The 14,780-nt window shown below is 37.2% G+C and overlaps 3 protein-coding genes across 3 annotated transcripts in view; 1 reads left to right on the top strand and 2 right to left on the bottom strand.

Annotated features, from left to right (window-relative positions):
* LOC136797800 (unconventional myosin-XV-like) overlaps nucleotides 1–14,780 on the bottom strand; it is a 175,320-nt gene that overhangs the window by 79,372 nt on the left and 81,168 nt on the right. The gene's annotated exons all lie outside the window — the stretch shown is intronic.
* Nucleotides 8,936–11,250, top strand: LOC136797847 (uncharacterized). Its single transcript, XM_067054430.1, has 2 exons — nucleotides 8,936–9,214; nucleotides 9,958–11,250. The coding sequence occupies exons 1-2, from the start codon at nucleotides 9,092–9,094 to the stop codon at nucleotides 10,225–10,227; spliced, it is 393 nt and encodes a 130-aa protein (XP_066910531.1). The 5' UTR covers nucleotides 8,936–9,091; the 3' UTR covers nucleotides 10,228–11,250.
* LOC136797771 (collagen alpha-1(I) chain-like) lies at nucleotides 11,148–13,891 on the bottom strand. The gene is made up of 3 exons (XM_067054360.1): nucleotides 13,759–13,891; nucleotides 12,631–13,242; nucleotides 11,148–12,599 (listed from the first exon to the last, which is right to left on the bottom strand). Exons 1-3 carry the CDS (start codon nucleotides 13,822–13,824, stop codon nucleotides 11,274–11,276), a joined length of 2,004 nt encoding a protein of 667 aa, XP_066910461.1. The 5' UTR covers nucleotides 13,825–13,891; the 3' UTR covers nucleotides 11,148–11,273.

The following is a 14,780-nucleotide window of genomic DNA, read 5'->3' as shown; positions in this document are numbered from 1 at the left end:
AAGATCTTAAACCTTCAAGAATCCTTAAAGATCTTTAAAGATCCTAAACGATCGTGTCAAGATCTTTAAAGTTCTTTGCACAGATCTTGAGAAGAAACCTACAAAGTTCTTGCCAAGTTTCTTTAAAAGATCTTGGTAAGATCTTATCAAGATTTTCTACCAGGGTATCCATATCCGAAAGCTAGAGAAAGAGGATCAACCCTTCCCATGCAAGCAAAAGTTGTGCTTGAAGATTTGCGACTCATTTCAGATGGAGAATACACCTTTTCGACCGTAGCCTCCAATTGCCGCGCGGGCATCTTTTTGTCCGTTTTACCACCCTAAAATCGTCCCAGCAGTCTTTTTTTTGAAATAGAAAAAGGTGTAAAATAAGGATAGAATCGTGTTTAGGGGGGTAATAAATAGTAAAGTGGTACGCACCTGACCGCGCGACTACGGTCGAAAAGGTGTATTGAATCTATTGCTTTTCTTTGTTTTCGTCTTTTATATTCGAATTATGGCGGTAAATATTACTTTCAGCTTCTAGTATGCTCTTAATCGTCATAATTCTTTCAATTTACTCAATTTTTTTAAACAAAGTAGAAGTTTTGAAATTATCATCGAAGAGGGTGTTGAGAAATTGTTTGAAGTTTCAAAAGTTCTCGCGTACTTTTGCAACAGACTTTATGCCGTATAGGACATGACTCTTTTCATTTAAAAAATTGCACTTCCTGATCTAGGTTCGAAAAATTTGAAGCCAGAATTGAACAAATAGATCTTATCGGAGTTTTTGATTTTTCTAAAAAAAGCGATGCATTGTGGGATTGTTTCGGCGGTGTTACAATAGCAATATCTTAGGAATTCCTCGAGGGAATTCTATACCCAGCTGGCACACAACGTCGTTTCAACGTTTTTCTAACGTTATATGGACGTTGTAAACGTTAGAAAAACGTCGAAACAACGTTGTGTGCCAGCTGGGTATGCATCGCTGTTTTAGCAAACTCCGATAAGTTATATTGCAAAATCATCAAGTATCTCTCCACATGTGTGTTCCTCATGGGTTTTGAGTACATCCGTCACAACCCTTCATTGACAACACAATGTCATAGATGACGGAAGAAACTGTCAGACAAATGACAAATCTTATTTCCCTTTGCAGGTAAGATTTTCCCATACAAGTCATACACAGTCATTAATCAGCAACACGTACTTTCAACTTCTACCTTTTATTCAATAGTCCTTATCGGAGTTTTTGATTTTTCTAAAAAAGCGATGCATTGTGGGATTGTTTCGAGTGTATTACAATAGAATTCCCTTGAGGAATTCCTAAGAGATTTCTATTGTAATACACTCGAAACAAACCCACAATGCATCGCTTTTTTAGAAAAATAAAAAACTCCGATAAGGTCTATTGAGATAAACTACATACACTACACAATATATTCCCAAAGGCAATAACTAACGGTCACAGACGTCGACACAAACGACTTTTCTCACAATCAAAATTGCTAATGCAAAAATGTTATCTATCACCATTCACCTAAGACCTCTTACATCTAAAATAGTAAATAGACCAAACGATGGATAAGTAAAAAGAAATCCTTCTTTCACGTGTCAATGCGAGATGCTATTCCTAGTTGTTTCGGATTAAAGGACATACACGTTTTTTTTTCTTCATAAGAACAAAAAATATATGAACATAAGGCTTCGATGGCCAAAATATTAAGAACATGTAAAGAACATTTTAAGGCTTTGTGGACTCTAAAACTGCTGATTTCTTAGGAAAATGGATAAAAGGACTCACAAATTGGTGAAAATAAGAACATGTTAAGAAAGTTTTTAGGCTTAACACTGGAAAAGTTAAGTACATCGGAAGGCTTCAAAAATTTCGGATTTCTTTATAAAAAAAGCCTATTTAGTAAGTGGAAACAGAACAAAATTCAATAATAACACCCCCTTCTAACAGACCCGGTAAGATTTTTCAGCTTATGGGGGTAAAAATAACAGACTGAAACTCGTTGGGTATTGATATTCTCTTATTATTTATCTCTAGGGATGTAAATTCTTTTTTTTTCAAGTCAGAAAATCCAGTGGGAATAGGACAAATAGCAAAATGTTTTGCAGTGAGGATTGGTTTATTTGATTATTTAGTAGGGACAAAAATAGAGGATAGTTTTCCACCGGGGACGATATTTTAGCCAAATCTTCCAATGGGAAGGGGTCTCAGTGGGTCTGTGAGAAGGGGGTGTATATTAACCAGCTGTAATTTTTTTCAAGTCCAAACATTAAGCTCACAGAAGTAAATAAAACCCGTCCTGTTTTTATCAGATAAATACGGATAGAATCTGTTCCAAAAATGCAACATATTTAACGGGTCTTTGCTCAAATGACAGCAACATATTTGACAAGCTATTTTTGATTCTTGGCTTCACTAAATATAAAAGTGAACTCTTTTTCAATTTTTCTTGCACAAAAATAATAATATTTTGGTCGAAAAAATCAAAGAGCGGAAATTTAGAGAAAAATATAATAGACAACAAAACAATTGTATGTCAAGATTTCCGACGATTTCTAAAGCAATGACCTTCTCAAATTCTAAAGTCTACGTGACAATGTGTACTACCCATTTTTTTATAAGAATATCCAAAATTTTTTGAAGCCTTTGGGTGTTCTTAACTTTGTTTTAAGTCTAAAAATGTTCTTAACATGTTCTTATTTTGACCATTACAAAAAAATGTTGACCATTTTCCTAAGAAATAGGGTGTTTGTGAGTCTACAAAGGCTTAACTTATTCTTAACATTTTGGCCATCGAAGCCTTATGTTCTTTATAGTTTGTTCTTTTTTTTATTAGAACACTTAAAATTTCGCTGAGCCTGGATGTGCTTATTTTTTTTAGCAATTTTCAGCCTAAAATGTTCTTAAATGCGTTCTTAATTTTTCAGACTACTCTAAATCGACAATATGATAAAAATAAAGAGCACTTAAATTTAGCAAAATTTGGACAATATTTGACTCTCGACTTTTGAAGATCCACCCCTAAATTCGGTTAAAACTACTTAAAAAGAGGAAAAAATTGTAGTTTCTTTCATTTTTTTCCAAACTGAGGCTGGGCATGTTCTTAAGATGTTCTTAATTTTTCGACGAATTTCAGCCTATATGTTCTTATAAACTAGGTTCTAATAAAAAAAAAAACGTGTAGGTGCATTAAAAGTGAATAATCATATACAAGGCGAAAACAATCATCGCAATAAATAATACACATTTTCTGCATTATTGATTACGTTCGAGACTTTCATTTTACGTCAAACTGACTGAATAAATTATTAAATCGTAAATAAAAAATGAGATGGTGTTTTATTAAATTCCACTTTCTTTAAGTTTCATTAAGCCGTTCAGTCTTTTTTCTACCAAGTGGAAACCATCCTTAGGGAATAAGTTTAATTTTACTGACATGGTTTCTATATGATAGCAAAAAGGAATGGGGACACTTAGAGCTATTGGACATTAATTAAGATCAACACAATTATGACCTATAAAACTAAAAGATTCAAATAAATTCTGACTTTAATTTTGAATTTAAAAGCGTACGTGAAATCCTCGCACGTACCTTATACAGAAAGGTGGTGTACCGCCCCCCCAGCAGTTTGCGTAAATGCGTGAATTGGCTTTCTCACTCGCGTGAATGCGTGAAAATTAAGAAAAAATTACGTGAATACGTGAATTGGAAAGCTTTGCGTGAACAAAAATTGCGTGAATTTCGAATAAAAATTGTGTTAATGCGTGATGAATTTGGGAAGAAAATTTGCAGGATTGTGTGCAATGAAGGTCCACTGGGAGGGGAGGGGTCGTGTACCCGGGAGGGTGGATACTTGGGCGAAAGAAGCTGCCCGGTATGTGCGGATGGCGAGGGTCGATTTTTTCCTAAGTCTTTTTCAGGGTATGTAATTATGGTATATGTAATTATAACGAAATTAATTAAATTAAGGAAATTCAACCACGCGTCATTTTTCTAAATTAAGTAACCAAAAACAAAATATGTGTTACATTAAAGTACACGTTAAATTAGAAATACTACCTAAATCTACAGGGTGTCCAGAAAAAAAGTTGTACCACTTCTAAAGAAAGAAAGTTCTTGTGTGTGTTTCACCAGATTTACAATATTTATCAAAGTTTCTCTCTGTGTCATATTAATTGTCATGAGACATCTTTCATGATTTACTTTTGCAAAAAACAATTCTCAATAACTTTAACGTCATGAAAATTGTAAAGAAAGTTAATTCTTTTTAATCATAATGACTGTAGTAAAAACAATTATTCTTTTGGTATATATTTTTTTACATTTTGTTAAACACACGCAACAACCTTCTACTTAAGGCCGCTACCCACTCAGCATTTTATGGTCGCCGAACAATTTGTAGCTCTTTGTTCGCTGAGCGCTTTTCTCATTCCACTCTGCAGCACATTTTTTCTCTTTTCTTTTTTTCATCATCTTTTGCACATGATACACATCTTTTGCACACGGTACAAGAAGAAAATTCTTTTTTCTGATTGGTTGATTTTAGAAGAACAAAGGATGAGCTGTACAGCGAGCAGCGAAAGAATTAAGTGGGTGTTCAATATCTAAAGGCATCTGTAGACGCTGTATTGATTCATTACTGTGAAAGCAGCAGTGAGAAAAGTCTAAAGGGGAAATTCCATCGCTGCAAGCTTGCTAAGGTCATTAAATTTTGAACGCCATTATTCAATTAAAGATAAATTTCAATCTATTGTTCATTGATAATTACATCTCTTATCTACAAGCTTGTGTCCGTTATTCTTCGTAGCTAAATACTATGTTTGTAGTATTTGAGTTCCATTTAGAGCTTTATGTTTTCTTGTAGTCTTGTAGTTTTCTTGTAGTCTCGTGTGTGGTATGTAGTGATTTTTTACCGACATTGACTGCTTGCTCATTGACAGACAACAGACATAGTTTACACTTTTATTTACCAGGACGTCAGCTGTTGTTGTACCTTTAATTTTTGTCGAATTCTAACAATAGTTCAAGCGTCCATTCGCTTCAAGTGTGTGCTAATTTTTTATAGCTGAAATCAGGAGGTTACCACAATCAGTGCCATAACTAGACTGGAGTCGTTTATAATGCATGTAATACTAATAATACCAATACTAATAATAATACGGGATTTAGTTTGTATAAACGACTGGAAGAATCCGGTGTTCCAGCCTTATAGATACAGGGGCTAGCTAGAAAACAATTTATCAAGCAACAACAAACTCTCAAAACGAAATCAACTCAAATGAAAAACTTTCAATACACAAATCCACACATATTTTTTTTCTCAAGAATTATTTTGAGCAGGAAAAAATTATAATCGCAAATATTGACACTTTTCTTTTGTTTGGAGTTAGTGCACAAAGGTTTCTAGACGACTAAAATTGTTCCATTCATTACTTTTTGCTTTATTTCTACTATGTATAAATTAGTCGTCTAGCTTGCTAGACTATGCCATAACATATAGGCAATTTTGGCTATTTTACCATATTTCGAAAATTGAAGTTCGAGCGAGAATGTCAATTTCAGGTTTTCAACTTGATTTCATCGAATATTTCGATCTGGGAGGAGTTTACTGGTTTCTAGGCCATATTTCAAGCCCTACCGGACCATTTTTGAACTTTTGGATCCTCAGATCCTAAGGTCCCAAGTCTTAAGTTTAGCGTTAAAACTCAGAGTTAAAATTCAACCCTTCCAACCTAATTTAGAGCGCTTTAAAATTGTTTGTGGTTATAAAATCTCGTGGGGAATTTATTCCCTTTTGTGCCAAGTATTTTGGAACTGATTGTAGCATCAAAGGATGACAAGTTCTTTGATTTTCTTTGTAATTTTTCATCTTCATTTTCGAAATTTTTTGAATTGATTTTCCTCACAAATTGCAATGTTGGTTAAGAAAAGGCCATGTTGAATCCATAAAATTGGTGTTATATAATAATATATTAATCCTAACAGGATATTATCACTTTAAACTGCAATTCAAATCAATTCAAATCTGCAACAATTCCATTTGTTTTGCATATTTTGCTTATATCTGAATTAGTCTTCGAGCATGCTAGGCTAGGATGAGTTGGCTGAAATTATAGTGTTTGGAAGACACTCGGAGAAGCTTTGAGCTTTGAGCGTAAGAGCTTGATCTGGGAGAAATTGTTTGATTGGATGGGATGAGCTTGGTGAAGTTTTATTGATGGAGATACGCTTTTGATATCTGTTGGACGAGGAAAATCTGGGAGATTGTGTTATGATGAATAATTCTGCTTTGCTTTTGGAAAAGCTTGATGTGGGAGATGTTGTTTGGATGGGTGGGATGAGCTTGGTGAAGTTTTAGTTGTGGAAAGACACTTTTGAGATCTGTTGGACGAGGAAGATCTGGGAGATTGTGTTATGATGAATGAATCATGCGTTACTTTTGGATGAGATTGATGTGGCTTTAGTTGTGAAAATACACTTTTGTGATCTTTTGGAAGATTTTTATCTGGGAGATGTTGTTTGGATCATGCGTTGCTTTTTGATGAGCTTGGTGAAGGTTTAATAATAGAAAGACGCATTTGAGATCTATTGGGCGATGTTGATCTGGGAGATGGTTTTATGATGAATAATTCTGTGTTACTTTTGGATGATTCGCCACTAGTTGAGGGAGCTCCGTTTTGGTGGTGGTGGAGTTTTTTAGAAGTTTTCTCTGTGGAAGCTTTTGCATTTGATGTTTTATCTTCTTGGGCATTTGTCGGTAGATTTGCCACAGTTGTGTCTCGCTTCTTAAACAACTCTGTGATTTTTCTTTGGCATGGTTTATTGATCAATAAGAAAGCAATAGCATTTGCAATACCGTGAATATTAGGAAAGAAATATAAGGAATAGGTTAAGGGACCAATTATTTTGTTTCCTTTATTCTCCAATAAACGATTGATTACGATTTGATATAAAACCATAGGTAGATAAAGTGAGAAGAAAATAGACATGTAAATGGCAGCCATTCGCGTCAATTTTCTGGTTTCGGCTGAGATATGTATGTACTGGTGTAGAATCTTTAAAGATAGTTTATAGAAGATCAGTCCGAAAGACAACATTATAACGTTGATTGGATTTGTGAAAATTGCCGTGTAACCGGGACCGAAAAAAGTCGGCCCAGACCATGTTAATACGGCTTGAAATAAATACGTTTATCGTAATCATGATCTTGTAACGTCGTGAAGTCATCTTTTCGCCGTAATTTTGAAGATATTTAACACGAACGTAACGGTCAAAAGCAATCAAGGCAAAACAATACGCTGAACCGTACATCCAAAAATGTGACACACCAAACATGAGAATCTTGACTTTGCATGAAATGTAATCAAAAGTTGCAGCATTGACACTTAGGTATGTGTTAAGTGTTAAGCAAGATCCAATATACTTAGGCAAATTTGGTGTCAAAAGGTTTCCTTTTCTAAACCCTAGAAAGTCTCTCAAAGTTGTAGGTCTCTCTGCTAAGAAGGGTCGATTTTCGAACTTTGCTTCGGACATACACGTCAGCTCGCAAATCTAGTACCCCCTGGGGGATAAGGAGCTCAAGATTTGAAAAAAGCTATTGATCTGAGCAAATATTTTGGCCCGTTTTATAAACAAGTTATCACAGAAAACATGGGAAAATGATACGGTTTGTACAACCGTCGCGTCCTTCAACTGTTTTTCTAATGAAAACATCCAAATTTTTGAAGCCTACGCATATGTTCATAACTTTTTTAGGTTGTGAGCCTAAAAATCTTCTTAAAATGGTCTTATTTTCAACAATATGTGTGTATTTTTGTGTGATTTCCTAAGAGATTGTTTGTTCTGGGTCCCCCAAGCGTTAAATGTTCTTAATTTATTCTTAATATTTTGGCCTTTGAAGACCTTGTTCCTACATGGTTTGTTCTTATAAAAAAAACAACGTGTATCTGTTTTGATGACAAACAAAACACATCTTAATTTGTTAGGATTATCTTATGATAAACTTTTGGTCAAGCTTTTTTTCTTGTGTAATGTTTTTTATGAATTCTGAAAACATTAAATTCATTTTTGGGATTTTCGGTTCTAGAAGATACAGTGGAGTGGGGTGGAGTCTATAACTCGACTACGCACGGGGGGGGGGGGGGGGGGGAGGGGTGAAAATTTATTCAAGTTAAGCAAAGATCGAGTTGTGGAGTAAGGTTTATAAGGCATTGTTACCTAAAGGGAATAGAAAACTTGTTCGAGTCAAGGAGGCATTCGGGTTAAAGAAGTTCGAGCTAAAGAGAAACATGGAGGTTGGAATAGTCTTTTCGGTACGGTTACACTTTTGGGTATGGTTTTGTTTCAAGAAAATTTTACTCTTTTATATGTAAATATTCGAGGAACTTAGTAAATCTGAAAACATTGAAATTGGGATAGCCATAGATTTATAAAGCCCGAATGGCTAGATGTCGTGCTTTAAGCCATTGCAGGCAAAAGAAAAGTGAATATAGGAAGAAATATTGTTGCTATTGTTTTCAAAAACCCGCGAAGCTTACGATTGGTCAAGCGCTTTTTAGAAATTCTATTGTAATGTCACGTGACCTAGGTAGGATTTCCTACCTAATCACGGCACACTTTTCAGTAAAAGTACGCCATCTACATCTAACCCTTCGGGCTTTATAAATCTATGGGGATAGTTTCTCGTTCTGGAAGAGGACGAACGGTGTTGATGTGTAGTGATGATTTGTTTTCGGAATGAAGTGACTATAGTTTTATATTAAATACACCTGATTTTTTTCAATGAGTCAGCAATGAATATGGAGTAACTTCATTCCAATGGCTTAAAGGAAAAGATTTCAGCGTACTTTCCGGGGTAATAAAAGCCTTTTCATCATTGTGATCGTGTATTGCCAGTCAGTCTTTGACTTCAATAGTTCTTTTTCCATTAACGTAGTTTCAGTTTTTTTTTCAGAGCTTAAATAAAAATATGTAACAAAAACAGTTTGACTTTAATAGCAACATTTACACGGATCCCTGTTCTACTCCATGTATTCTTCATCGACCAATAGAAATGTTGATACCATCTGAACTAAAATATATTAAGGGTAAAAAGTATGAATCGAAGAGGCGGTGAGACAGCTGCTTTCGATTTTAGAGATAATTCATCAGCAAGTGAAACATCTATTTTCTCGACAGTCTCTTGGTACCGATTGGAATATGCATTTGAGAGTGTAAGGGTGAGTAGAATGAATTTTTTTTTCTAAAACAAGGAACTTCCCTCAGTTAGAGAAATCTTTGTCCCCTCTATCACATAGAGAAAGTGTCTACTTCGCATCTATTGTTTCATTTTCAAAACAAAGTTAAAACGCATGCGTATTTATAAAATGTTAGTCGTTATTATACGCAATACACACACAGGAATGAATACAATGGTACAGTCACTTTCGGTCGGGCTGGTGAAATTTGCCGTTCTTTGTAATGTTGCGAAGTAGGCACTTTCTCCCCCTCCTATATTATCAGCAGTTTCGGACCCTATTCCTTGGCTGTTCCATTGAAGTGGCGAGACCAAGTGCTTTTATGATGGTGATGCAAGAATAGAACGCCATCTCGCAAAATTTTATCCCTCATCACGAAACACGAAAATCGCCAAAATCTGTCTCGAGCAAAAATATTGAAAAATAGCCTTAATCACGCCATCAAGCTTCAAGTTCATGCCTTTTGACCCATGACACCAAAATTTTGATCACGTAATCACGCCAAAAATTTTTGTAATTACACCATCACGGAGGAAAAAGCTTTGATCAGAACATTATCTGATATTTTAGCGTGTTGGATGAATTTTTGCATCTGGGGCCAAAAAAACGACTGGTAAATCAAAGCATCAAACAACCTACTGGTGGCCGTTCAACAGTCAACAGTTCAACGTTCACATTCACGTTCAACAGCCACATTCTTCTAATTTTCGTCCTTTTTTATTTAGGACTGTTTGAAACAATGTTGTTGCATGACACGAAAACGTCACGAAAGCATGGAGTCCGACACAGAAGATGATAACGAGGACCGTGGCGGGAACGACCATGCAGACACGGAAGATACGAAACCGTTATTCCCTAAAGCTACCATTTCTATTAACACGTTGAAAAGGAAGAACAAGAAATCGAAGAAGAAAGAGTATAAAAGGAAGATTAGTTATTATGGGACTGTTCATCGTAATCTGGCACAGCAAACTGATCCCATCGTTGATGAATGAGTGAAAGATAATCCAAGTCAACATCGTCCCCCAGTATATTCTAGGCTTTATTTAAGTTATTGTTGGACGCCAGAGAATATTATCTGGCACTAACAGTAAACATCGGAAAGCCCATAATACGCATAGCAGGGATGCCCATGTGACTTGTAGACGAAGTTCTGCTATTTGACTTTGTTATTCGATAATATTGAAAGTCCTCGTCGTTGATGAACGAGTGAAAGATAACGAGGTCAATCTCGTCCCAGTATACTCTGGGCTTTATTTAAGGTGATGATGAGAATACCCATTTGGCACTATTGTGCATCATAAAGACGATAATACACAAGGATGACCACGTGACTTGTAGAATTAATTACAGTTAAAGCTATCTAATCCGACATTTCTATGTGCTCCATTATTCGATAATTTTGAAAGTGGTCGTCAACAAAAAACCCTCATAAACAATGGTCTACCATTCGATGCACTCCCTTATTCGATGCAAATCCAATTGCCCTTGAAAATCGAATTAGAGAGCATTGACTGCACCTTTGTTTAGAATTCAAAGATGGTCATGGTACTCATGATTTATGGGAAGAGAAAAAGAAATACTATCTGATGATTAAAGTGAAAAACTACCTGCGAATTGCAGGTCTCTTTGGGTGCTTTCGTGTAAAACAGATCGTTACATTGGGCAATTCAAGACTGAGGAAGTGATCAAGGTAAACTGGACAATAGAAGTGGACAATTGACGTGCGAGTGAAACTGAAAGGTTTAAGTAGGAGGGGAGAGCGTTTCCATTCATTCAATATTACCTATAAAACATACTTCGAGGTAAAAAAACATGATTTAACATGTTGCAAAATGAAAAATTGGAATATTGACTTTCTAGAGATTTTTCTGAATAATGAACAGTCATAAAAGACTAAAAAAAAATATGAGAGTCAAGTATTTCGGAAGCTGTAAATGTTTTACTCAAGAATTTAGATATTATTACAACATCTTTAGTTCAAAATCAATTTTAATTTAAAAGCGTTATATAAATACTTTACAAGAAATATTGTTTGTATTTATTCTTCCCCACGGGAACCAGTCGGTTTTCGTGATACTTTTGGCCCACGGGTTCCGGTTGGTTTTCGTGATCCTTTTGGTCCACGGGTACCAGTTGGTTTTCGTGATCCTTTTGGTCCACGAGTACCAGTTGGTTTTCGGGAGCCTCGTCTTGGGTCTTCTACTTCAGTAGGGCGTGGTCCACGAGTTCCAGTTGGTTTTCGTGATCCTTTTGGTCCACGGGTTCCGGTTGGTTTTCCCGATCCTTTTGGTCCACGGGTACCAGTTGGTTTTCGTGATCCTTTTGGTCCACGGGTACCAGTTGGTTTTCGTGATCCTTTTGGTCCACGGGTTCCGGTTGGTTTTCGTGATCCTCGTCTTGGGTCTTCTACTTCAGTAGGGCGTGGTGCACGGGTTCCAGTTGGTTTTCGTGATCCTTTTGGTCCACGGGTACCAGTTGGTTTTCGTGATCCTTTTGGTCCACGGGTTCCGGTTGGTTTTCGTGATCCTCGTCTTGGGTCTTCTACTTCAGTAGGGCGTGGTCCACGGGTTCCAGTTGGTTTTCTTGATCCTTTTGGTCCACGGGTACCAGTTGGTTTTCGTGATCCTTTTGGTCCACGGGTACCAGTTGGTTTTCGTGATCCTCGTCTTGGATCTTCTACTTCAGTAGGGCGTGGTCCACGGGTTCCAGTTGGTTTTCGTGATCCTTTTGGTCCACGGGTTCCAGTTGGTTTCCGTGATCCTTTTGGTCCACGGGTACCAGTTGGTTTTCGTGATCCTCGTCTTGGGTCTTCTACTTCAGTAGGGCGTGGTCCACGAGTTCCTGTTGGTTTTCGTGATCCTTTTGGCCCACGGGTTCCGGTTGGTTTTCCCGATCCTTTTGGTCCACGGGTACCAGTTGGTTTTCGTGATCCTTTTGGTCCACGGGTACCAGTTGGTTTTCGTGAGCCTTGTCTTGGGTCTTCTACTTCAGTAGGGCGTGGTCCACGGGTTCCAGTTGGTTTTCGTGATCCTTTTGGTCCACGGGTTCCGGTTGGTTTTCCCGATCCTTTTGGTCCACGGGTACCAGTTGGTTTTCTTGATCCTCGTCTTGGGTCTTCTACTTCAGTAGGGCGTGGTCCACGGGTTCCAGTTGGTTTCCCTGATCCTTTTGGTCCACGGGTTCCAGTTGGTTTTCGTGATCCTTTTGGTCCACGGGTTCCGGTTGGTTTTCGTGATCCTCGTCTTGGGTCTTCTACTTCAGTAGGGCGTGGTCCACGAGTTCCTGTTGGTTTTCGTGATCCTTTTGGCCCACGGGTTCCGGTTGGTTTTCCCGATCCTTTTGGTCCACGGGTACCAGTTGGTTTTTTCGTGATCCTTTTTGGTCCACGGGTACCAGTTTGGTTTTCGTGAGCCTTGTCTTGGGTCTTCTACTTCAGTAGGGCGTGGTCCAAGGGTTCCAGTTGGTTTTCGTGATCCTTTTGGTCCACGGGTTCCGGTTGGTTTTCGTGATCCTTTTGGTCCACGGGTACCAGTTGGTTTTCGTGATCTTTTTGGTCCACGGGTACCAGTTGGTTTTCGTGATCCTCGTCTTGGGTCTTCTACTTCAGTAGGGCGTGGTCCACGGGTTCCAGTTGGTTTTCGTGATCTTTTTGGTCCACGGGTTCCAGTTGGTTTTCGTGATCCTTTTGGTCCACGGGTACCAGTTGGTTTTCGTGATCCTCGTCTTGGGTCTTCTACTTCAGTAGGGCGTGGTCCACGGGTTCCAGTTGGTTTCTCTGATCCTTTTGGTCCACGGGTTCCAGTTGGTTTTCGTGATCCTTTTGGTCCACGGGTACCAGTTGGTTTTTGTGATCCTCGGCTTGGGTCTTCTACTTCAGTAGGGCGTGGTCCACGGGTTCCAGTTGGTTTCCCTGATCCTCTTGGTGCACGGGTTCCTGTTGGTCTTCCGGTTTTCAATGGAAAGCGTGTACCTTTCGGCTCACCTGTTCCCCTTGGTCTCTTTGTAACCTACGGACAAAAAATTTTGGTTCATACGTCAGGATTTGTATAAAACCCTATCCCAGCTGGCACACAACGTTGTTACAACGGTCATCTAACGTTATATGGACGTTGTGAACATTAGATGAACGTTGAAACGACGTTGTGTGCCAGCTGGGTATGGTTTATTTACCGAGTTGGAGACTAAAAACTTAAGAGTTTAATTTAAGAGATTCTTTCATGAAAGTTCGTGTACACGTTTTTTATAAAAACTAACTATATAAGAACACAAGACTTAAAAAATATTGAGAACAAGTTAAGAGCATTTAATGCTTCGTGGCCTCTAAAACACGTAATTTCTTAGGAAGATTGATAAAAACACTCACAAAATGGTGAAAATAAGAACGCGCGTTAAGAACAATTTTAGACTTGAAATTCAAAATGTTAATACTTCAAAATACTTCAAAAATTTTGGATGTTTATATTAAAAAACAACGTGTAATATTCAATATATATCAAATTCTAAGGTTTCATGAATTAACTCACCTCCTCGGCATTAGTCAGTGCTAAGCCTCCAATAATTAAAAGCGCAATGATTGTTAATTGCCTCATTATTCCTTCTGCTTTACACTGAAGTATCCAATGATAAAGCCATATGTTTTAAGTTTTGTTTATCCCGTACCTTCTATTTATATTGCCAAAATTCAAAAATCACACCTCATTAATTATTATGCCAGCTGAAAATTGCACTAATTTAATACTTCTATTTGGCATCTTCGATCGAAGTCAATTGAATAATGAGATGTTACTTTTAGGTTCCAAATAAACAGGGAGGTTTGAAAAAACAGGGGGGGCTTAGAAAATTTTCGAGATTTTAATAAATTGTACTTCTGAAAACCCAAAAATAAGGTAAATATAGGCTAAAATCAGGTTATTTGGAGCTATAAATAAGGGGCTTTCTCTTTGACAGCTGAAAATATTCTTAGAAATTAATAACCGAGGAGGGGGTCCTAATAAGGTCCGGGGGGAGTAATTAACAAGCGCATGGGAGGCGTTTATTTGGTACCTAAGAGTAGATTTTTCGGGAAAAACTAAATTCACACCCTGGTTGTTTTAGGGCAAAGTTTCTCTCCCCAGTTTCTTTTTTCCTAGGGGCTTGTATAAAACATTAAGTCATGAATGAATGAATGAAAAGTTTAATTTAGCGAAAGTAAGGGTTGTTTGCGATAATCGCAATGTTACTTTTGGAATTAGGATGTGAATATGCCTGATTTACAGCTGAGCGGTGAAAAAAACTAAATCAGCCATTATAAATTTAACATCGAAATACTGATTTACGAAAGTTAAATTTAACATACTTAAGAGTAACCTGTCTGGAAATACAGTTCCTAACATCACAACACTAGAATTTGAGTGTTTTATCTAGAGTTTATATGATAATAGATTTGAAGATTTTTTGATCGGAAAATTTAACAACCAAAACGAATAAGCCATGGTAAATTTTAATGAATTAAAATCAACGAATCTCTCTCTTTCTCTAAAGCAATCGTAGCATGACGGTAGGGCAT

This window comes from Clytia hemisphaerica, unplaced genomic scaffold (genome assembly GCF_902728285.1).
Source record: "Clytia hemisphaerica strain Z4C2 unplaced genomic scaffold, Clytia hemisphaerica genome assembly, whole genome shotgun sequence".
Taxonomy (NCBI): domain Eukaryota; kingdom Metazoa; phylum Cnidaria; class Hydrozoa; order Leptothecata; family Clytiidae; genus Clytia; species Clytia hemisphaerica.
Note: the sequence above shows the minus strand (reverse complement) of the source record. Positions and strands in the feature narration are given on the sequence as shown.